The following is a 9,445-nucleotide window of genomic DNA, read 5'->3' as shown; positions in this document are numbered from 1 at the left end:
CTTAACTTATTAAAGTCTAACATACATTAGTACTTCTATTATTTCCAAGACAATGCTGGAAACTTGGAATACTTTAACTCCACTCTCTTTTCTGGAAAACCATATGGTATTGTTATGTATTTTGATTCTATATATTTTTGAACTTCATAAAACATTATTATTGTTTTATGCAGTTAATAGTAATATTAACTTAAATTTGCTCCCATATTTACCCTTTCTGTTGCTTTTCGTTCCTTCAACTCTAAGCTTCCATCAGGGATTATGTTCTTTCTGCCTAATGAACATTTCATTCCTCCCAGTCTCCAAACATATCCAAAAATTTTCTATTGTTATTTGTATATTTTCATGTATACATACATAAATGTATAATGTTTCATTATTATATTAATATAATCATATTCATTATATTAATTGATTATAATATGATACTATTATATTATTAATGTTCATACAGTCAATGTTCATTTAACTTTGCTCACAACTTTTCCTTTTTTGTTGGTCTTCCTGCATTTCATATGGGAAATTTTCCTTCTGCTGGAAGGATATTCTCTAATATTCCCTTTATTGTGTGTCTACTGATGACAAACTTTCTCAAGTTTTTGTTTTTAAAAATAACTTTCTTTTATCTCTATTATTAAGGACTATTTTTGCTTGGTACAGAAATCTAGATTGGCAGAGTTTTTTATTTGTCAAACTCTCTAATTGCATCTGATCTAACCTCCAATTATCAAGAGAACTACACTTCTGGTTCTTCCAGAAAAAAATTTACATATCACGAATATTTCATTATATTTGGGTGAACGTAAACTCTCTATCTCCTAAACTTGGTAGTGGAAATATATAACTATGGAACCCCACTCAAGAAAAACCAGGTCGTGGGGTGGGACGGCCCGGAGCGCGCCCCATATGGCAGCCAAAAGATAAAACAAAACCAAACCAAACTCACACTCCTTGCTCACCCTCTCCTAGGATACACAGATCAAAACAAATAAAGTGAATATCAATATTCGGTACTTTAAAGGAAGCAAGAAGCCACAAAATGCAGTCAGGGAAGTGGGTCCAAGTGGCAAGGGGTGGTACCCAAACAAAAACCCTGGATGTTTGCTGCAATTCTCCAAGCTTTAAGGGTGGCTCTTATTCTCTCCTTCTTACCATCTTAAACACATTCATTCCTTTATTCTCTTTCAACAAGTTTTGTTTGTTTGTTTGTTTGAGACAGGATCTCACTCTTTGGCCCTAGGCTAGAGTGCAGTGGTACCATCATAGCTCACTGCAGCCTCCAACTCCTGGGCTCAAGTGAGTGGCTCAGCCTCCCAAAGTACTGGGATTCCAGCATGAGCCACTCAAGTATTTTTTAAAGCTCTGCTTATAGGTACTGTAAGTCCTGATATATCAGACAAACTCAGCCCGCACGGACCTTCCAGTACGGATAACAGCCACACAAATACCAACGACAGATTGAAATGTTCACAAGAGCTGCATAGACAAAAAGGCTTCCCAGTTTAGAGGAGTGAAAGATTACCTATGGGAATAAAGACGTTAACGGAGGAAAGAATCAGAAAAAGTGCCTCCAGGAGGCAGCATTTGAACTGTACCTTGAAGAAAAGAAGAAATTTGGTCACACCAAGATAGTGACAAGTGACAAGATTTTCTGGGAAGAAGCATTGCCCAGGAAGGACTCGGCAGAATTACACGTGTAAATGAGCAGTGAGAGATAAAAGTAAATGCCAAATTGCAGACGGCCTTGAATGCCAGGTTAAAGCGTTCGCTTGAGACAGGTGCTCAGCTAAAGCGTGTCAGCGTTTCTTCGAGAAAGGTGAGGGAGGACATGTACCTATTATCTGTCTTGGTGTCAGACTGACCACTAATAAGGCAGATCCCTGCATATCTCACAGGGTCTGAGTAACTGGTAGAACAGCTAGTAAGTACCTGCACCATGACTGGAACCGAGGAAGAGTCCAGACAGCCGCCATCCGCAGTCCGGGCCGGCTGCGAGCGCTGCACCGAGGCCCGGGCCCCGCTGGCGCGTGCCGGGGCAGGTTGCACAGGATTGGTCACGAGGGCTCTGCCAGCCGAGGGGGCGGGCACTTGCAGCCGAGGGGCGGGGTTTTGGCTGCCGAGGGGGCGTGGCTGAGGGGCGGAGCCGTGGGCCGGGCACCCGGCTAGCCGAGGCCGCGAGCTGCGAGCGGGGCTGTCCGGGGCATCCAGGCTGCAGGCCGCGCCCAGGCTGCACCGCCCGCCTGCCTCCCGCGTCGTCGTGCCTCCCGCGCCCGCGCTCCTTTCCAGCATGCTGCGACAGGGCAGCCAGGCGCTCCGGCGATTCTCCACCGGCCGGGTGAGTCCGGCCGGGGCGAGGGTCCCGGCTCTCACCCTGTCCTGGTTTCCAGATTCCGGGGCGGGAGGGCCGGGGCGGCGGAGCTGGGGGTGGGCGGCGATGCTTAGACTTTGCTAAAAGCCAAGACGGCTTTTTAAAAAATGGGAGACTTCAGACAAGGGCCGGGGGAGGGTCCTGGATGGAAATTGTCAAGCAAGCCATTGTCTTCTACCGGGAAGGGGCTGAGGATGCAGCTTTTGAACATGTCAGGTCCAGCTGGGATGACAGGTGGGAACAGTCACTTGGTGTAGAGAGCAGAGTCTGCTTCCTTTCCTTCTTCATTTCAATCGTGAGACCCCTGGTCAAGAGATGAAGCCGTATGGAACAGAGACCGTCTCCTGGAAGAGCGTAGTAGCGTGTCAGCCGCGTCCTCTCTGGCTGCCTGAGAGGTGTAAGCGCTCGGGACCTTTATACACGGCCCATTCAGATAATGATTCTGAGAGCTGGTGGCTGCAAGCTCAGTATTCCCGAGCTGAGTCGCAGATGGCAAGATTTCTAGGATTACCAGGCGCTGCAGAGGCAGCCACGCTGGAACATTATCAAACTGCAGCGCGAGAACCAAGCTCAAGCTCTGGCCCAGCCCCGCGGCTTGGAATTGCATCAGCTCCTCCAGAAATGGAACGAGAGCGGACACGTTGCATGTGGTGCTGCCTTCAGCACTTAGGGAGCCTTGGGAGAGATGCCTCTCTGCTTCTAAGGCAGACTCCAAGCTGTTCAGGGCAGACAAAAAAATTAAAAAAAACAAAAAACGAAAACTCCATCCCATGTACATGATCTCTTTTATAAGAAGTACATGCTTGCTGTCTTATAAAAGAATTTGCTTTTCGATTTGTTTTCTCTGCCATGCTAAAGCCATATGTACATATGTATATACTCAAATGTACAAAACTTGGAGGCAGAGACAACTCTTGAGCAGCACCAAAAAGTGGCCCAAACTTGCATAAATGAAAAAGCTTTTGTACCCTAGGCAACCCCAAATAATGAGAATTCATTTTACTCCTGGCAATCAGCTCTAATTACTTAGGGGAGTATTCACCTTATATAAAATAAGGGGGAAAAGACCTGCTCTGCTAGGGCTTTTGCCTGCTCTCCTAAGCAGTGCTCTGGACCACTCCTGAGCTTCTCCCACCACATGGCACCTGTGGATCTGGGCGATGGCACAGAGAGCAACGGGCTGTGCTACCTGTTTTGTAGGCCTCCTCTGTCAACACATTTCATTAAATTGTCTTTTTTGGAGAGCAGAAGGGAGTCTTGAAGAATGAAAAGATTTTGATAGTGAGGTTTGCATAAGATTTCAGTATTATAAGGTGAACATCCCAGGTGGCACATGGCATAAACAAAGGCACAGATGTGGAGAAGCACCCGGCATGATCAGGGTCCGACTGTATCCCCAGGAGTGCATATGGAAAAGCAGTGACAGGTATGGCTGGGAAGAAGGTAGGTTCCTCCATGACTAAAAGGAAGACATTAAATGATAAATGAAGAATGTGGGATATTTAACTCCGTAGAAAATGCAGGTCCATCTTCTGGACTGTGTTCTGTAAAAATTATTCAAAATCAAATAGATACGTGGCTGATGAGAAGCCACTTTGGAAAACTATATAACAGTTAAACATATACCTGCCATATGACCCAGCAATCACACTGCTAGGTATTTAAAAGCCTTTTCCCCTGCAAAAGGCTCTTCCAACGCAGAATGTTATCTCTAGAGAACCCCAACATAATAGCACTTATCACCCAGATTTTAAAATGCTGTGTAGCATTTACACCCCTTCTCTCTCACCATTACAACAGGCAGCTGTAGTGAGAGTTCCTGGAAGAATAGTTCTGTCTCCATGTCAGGGCCACCATAGCAATCTCTTAGGAAGGCTGATGGAACTGTTTCCTGCAATTGAACTGTCAAACCGTTGCCATGTTTTTCTTCTTTTTAAAAAGAGGAGAGGCCTTCCACATAGGAAAGCCTTAGAAGCACATGTGCTAAAGTGAGGTGGATCCGGATTTGAATCCTGCCCCTAATCCTTATTGGCTCTCTTCTTGGGCAGGTGACTTAGTTTCTCTGAGCCCTGTGTTTTCTCATTTGTAAAATGAGTCACTGTGAGGATTAAAGACATATAATAAGCATTTGATAAATATCTTTTGAATTAATGAAAAGGGATCAATGTAGTGCCTGGCTCAGGGTATATTCCCAATAGGAGATATCCATTATCATTATTTTTATTTACCTAGGTATTACTCGTAGTATAATAATAATAATAGTTAACATTTATTGAGCATTTACTATTGCCATGCACTGCACTAATACATTACATACTTTATCCCACTGAATCCTTATAACAACTTTATGAGATAGGTACTATTGTTATTCTGATTTTAATTGATGAGGGAAATTGAGGCCCAGCTCAAGATTGCAGGCCTGGTATTATGGGCCCTGGAATAATAAATAGAGTTAGACTCTCAGGGCTGCCACTTAGTGTCTATTTGACTCCGGGCTGTATTTTAACCTCTCTGTGCTTCTATGAAAGTGGGTTAATGATGCCTGTCTCCGGGAGTCATTGGGCAATCAAAAGAGATAATATATGTGAAATACCTGGCACATACAAGGATCTTGTTCAAATGTTTGCTATTATTGCCACCCTTTGCCCTGACTCAAACTCCCAGGGAACAATCTTGCTGTGGGTTGACGTATACTCTCCATGGGGCAGAGATTTTCAGACTTGAGTGTGCCTGTGAGTTGCTGGAGAGCTTGTTAAAATGCAACTTCCTGGGCCTGAGTTTTTTTTGACTCAATAGATCTTAAGTGGGGCCCAGGAATCTACATTTTAAACATATCCTCCCAATTGTTTCTGCCAACATGGGCAGTCAGTCCTCAAACCACACTTGAAGAAATAAGACTTCTGCTTTGACGATAGGAAGGCAAAAAAAAAAAAAAAAAAAAAAAATGATGAAGGTAAAATATCCCCATCTGGTTTTCTGGAATCCTGCTAACTCATAAACACAATTATAGTTATAAAATCCGAAAATTTCTCAATGTTAGAAACTCACTTTATAGCTTTAGCGTTAGCATTAACCTCAGAAAGTGCTTCAATGAACATAGTATTTCCAGAGATACTGACATGGTTTCTTTAAATGCTGTCTTTCTGAGAGTATTGCACCTGGAATGAAGTCTAAATAACCAGATGACAGCTGAGCAGCACATCATATTTGAGTTAGCTTAGTCTTTCAGCTCTTACGTGTTTTGAAAGTAGTGTTTTACATGTCTTATAATATCTGGCATTGGTAATGGTATGAAGTAAAGCCAAATTTTTGCTAGGTGGCCAAAATATAGATTCTATTTCAAGCAACAGCATTAATTATAGGATTTGATGATAGAATATAAAACATTTTGATTTTTGAAGAAAGAAAATTAAATGGTCAAGCATGCATTATCTATGGGTGAATTTGCAGTTACAGAGTTCATCTGTTTGCCTGCAAGTATTTGTTAGACGTTGAAGCTTAATTAGGCTCTTTTGGGATAGAAACGTTGACTGACTTTGGAAAAGGATTTTTTAAAACTAACACCTTAATTGTTTAATTATCATCTCAATTACAGGGTAGCTGTGATCTGGTATCCTTTTAAATTTATGCCTAAAAAGTAATGTTATCTATGCCCTTAATAAAGTGGGAAATAAGGAGAAATTAAGTTTTCACAGTGAGACTTTACTAATTTAGAATGACTTTCCAGAACACTAGAGAATCTCATTTAGATTGAAGGGGAAAAAATACATTCTAAATCTGAATCCCGTAGAGCCATATTCTAACAGGGGAGAGTGTAAGGCAGAGAGCTCTGGGCAGACACTGCCAGGAAGGGAAGCACACAGGAAGGTGTAGCCCTCTGATGGCCATCTCTACACCCACAGTCCTGCATCCAGCTTGTTTCATCTGATCTTTTTTCATCATCATCTTGACAATTATCCCGTCCACATATGGCCTTAAGCATTGTGAGAAGGCTGCATGTTGGGAGAATTCACAGAAGGTATAATAGCTCAGAGATGTACTTAAAACTTTATCCCCTTTAGTGATACTCTTATCCATATGGTATTTATCTTTCTTGATAATTATGGTACTTTTGTATGTCTGTGTTAGTCTATGAAGAAGATGGAAGAGATGGGTAGTTCATTTTAATTATTTTGCTTTTAAGTGTATACGTGGGCTTTGGTGTCAGACAGACCTGAATTCACATCCCAGGCTCTCTCTGTCTCTAGCAGTGTGGCCTTGGGGATTTATTTGACGTTTCTAAGCATTGATTTCTTCAACCATAAAATGGTGCAAAATGGGGGATAATAAAACAGCATAGATGTGAGAATGAAATGAAATATTAATAATATGTAGGCCTTGATCCCTTATCTGAAAACTTTGTGGCCAAACGTGTTTTATAGTTCAGACTTATTTACATTTTAGAAAGTTAATATGGTACATAGATAGTACGTTACATAAAATCACCAGCAGGCTCTGGGCAGTCCCCATAACCAAACATATTGATTTTTCTGCAGCAAACATATGAATATTCATATAGTCTTTATAAATATTATACATAAAGACTACAAATAGCATTATGTCAGCTCAGGTCAAATTGGAAGCCAAATAAGTTTGTGCCAAACTTACAAGAAACCTATAATGACTACAAAAACCATCACATTAGATCAAGCCAGGTCTTGAGGGCAGATGAGTTTGGGCCACTTACCAGGGATTTTTGAACTCTAGACTATATGAGAAAACATAGAACAGGGTCTAGTATATTGCGAGACCTTCAAAATATTATTAAAATTTGTACTTAAATAGTACTTTGTGTCACACACTGCCTGCTGCATAATGTCATTTACTTCAATCAAAATTGTATGAAGTTGGTAAAATTTCCATTTTATAGATGAGAAGTAAAAAAAGGCAAACAGAAATTAGTTACTTGCTTAAGGCCACACAACTAAATGGTGGCATTAGGTTTTGACTTTAAGTAGCCTAGCTCTAGGGTCTGTGCTTTTGATCCTTGTATACTAAATGTTATATATGTACATATATACACACACGTGTGTGTGTGTGTGTGTGTACACACTAAATGTCAGCTTTTGGCCTCTTTGGTAGGTTAAGAGATGAGTTCCAGTTTTTATTTCTATATTGCAGGGGCATAAAAGCACTATCATATTGAGGTAGGTCCTGCTCAGAGTTAAGCTCCTTTTAACACACTTTTTTCCTTACATCTGGCTTCATTTCACCAAGAAGTTGAGGTGGATTTTAAAAATATATGCAATCCCACTGGGCACAATGACGTTCACCTGTAGTCCCAGCTACTCATGAGGCTGAGGCAGGAGGATCGCTTGAGCCCAGGAATTCGACGCCAGCCTGTGTAACACAGGCTCAAAAATAAATAAATAAATAAAAATTAGCAGAAAAAAGCAATCCCAATGATTCAAATGAATAATCAAGGGAATTAGAGCCAAGAGAAAATGAGCAATACTTATGTGTGAAATTATTTTTACTGTTATCTACATGTAGTCTGGGTTCTGTATATGTCAATAAAAATTTTATTTTGTAGCTCCTTGAGCCTTTTGTAGTCTTCGAGTCATCTTGTATGACTGAGGGAAATGTGTATTACCCAACGTCATCTAACCATGCTTACATCTGTCATCATTGAACTGTTTCACAGGTTTATTTCAAAAACAAACTGAAGTTGGCACTTATTGGTCAGAGCCTCTTTGGACAGGAAGTCTACAGCCACCTCCGCAAAGAGGGCCACAGAGTAGTAGGGGTGTTCACAGTTCCAGACAAGGATGGAAAAGCTGACCCACTGGGTGAGTGCATCTTGGGGTGACTAGGTCAAGCATTCTCAAGTCTGGGTTGGCCATCAGAGCTGGTGTGGCAGCACTATGTTCACCACAACACATGTTCCTCTATTTATTGTTTTGTCAGTATCAATAATGGGCTTCTGTTTCATGGTCCAAGGTAGCTGCCCCAGTACCAACTATCAAGTCTGCATTCCAGCAAGCAGACAGGGAAAGCAGGGAAGTAGAGGGCAAGCTTTTTATTAAGGGTGTAATCCAGAAGTTGCATATATTACTCCCACTTGTATTCCATTGGCCACATCTTAGTCACAGGCCAAAGTTTTTTGCAGAAGAGGCTGAGAAATACAGATTGTATTTGGGGTGGCTATGTGTTCAGCTAAACTAGGGGAATCCATTGCTAAAGGATAAAGGGGACGACTAGCAGTCTCTGCCATGTACATGAATTTCAGAAGAATTACAAGCATGTGACTGTTAGACCTCCTTTCAGAATGGATCCTGGGAAATGAACTCTTCCCTAGTGCCTAGTCCCAGGGTCAGGACCCCCTTTCCACTGGCCAGGGCCATGTGGACTCATGGCATAACTCAGAAAAAGAAAAGATAAGTCCCCTGACTCCAGAACATATGCTGTTAACCACATGCTGTACCACCTCCTTATATAGGTTACTCTTTAAGTCAGTGGTACCCATCTCATATGGCTGCTATGAGGATTAAGCAAGATTAATGTACATAAAATGCTCACACTATGCCTGGCTCATAATAAGCAATCATTAATCACAGTAGCTGATTATTTTTGTCAGTATTGTCAACTAGGACAGCCAAAAATACATAGCTCTGGGGAAGCCAAAAGCCAAAACATGAGCCCAGTACCTACCTACATGCTCAAGCCTGTCTCAGAGGAGTACATTTTTTTACAATGAAGACTTCTAAGTCTCCTCCACCCCATTTTTCTTTGACATAGACTCTTTCACAAACTTCTCACATTATCTCATTTTTAACCACCATTTATCCATTTTCCTGTCATTTGACATGTGAATTAAGTCTTTTGAACATTTTATGAACATTTGCATTTTGTGAACATTATTTTGCTGGTCTCCCAGATTCTTCCAAATGGATTGATCAGGGCCTAATCTTGATGGCCAGGGACCTTCAGGACCTACTTAGCCTTCAGAATTTAGGTTTTGTGGTGGAAGTATCATCTCATCCTGAGACAATGAATTTTGATGATCGGATGGAGGAGAAAGGAAAAAGAACAAAAAAA

At 41.6% G+C, this 9,445-nt stretch overlaps 1 protein-coding gene across 1 annotated transcript in view; it reads left to right on the top strand.

The window, feature by feature from the left end:
- Positions 1–2,278: 2,278 nt before the first annotated feature.
- Positions 2,279–9,445, top strand: part of ALDH1L2 (aldehyde dehydrogenase 1 family, member L2) — a 48,145-nt gene continuing 40,978 nt past the window's right edge. Inside the window, exons 1-2 of the mRNA XM_012644692.1 lie at positions 2,279–2,335; positions 8,052–8,196. Coding sequence (XP_012500146.1) covers positions 2,288–2,335; positions 8,052–8,196 — 193 coding nt within the window. The 5' untranslated portion in view covers positions 2,279–2,287. The remainder of the gene's footprint in view (positions 2,336–8,051; positions 8,197–9,445) is intronic.

Source organism: Propithecus coquereli, unplaced genomic scaffold, assembly GCF_000956105.1.
Source record: "Propithecus coquereli isolate 6110/MARCELLA unplaced genomic scaffold, Pcoq_1.0 Scaffold218, whole genome shotgun sequence".
In the NCBI taxonomy this organism is placed as follows: Eukaryota; Metazoa; Chordata; class Mammalia; order Primates; family Indriidae; genus Propithecus; species Propithecus coquereli.
Note: the sequence above shows the minus strand (reverse complement) of the source record. Positions and strands in the feature narration are given on the sequence as shown.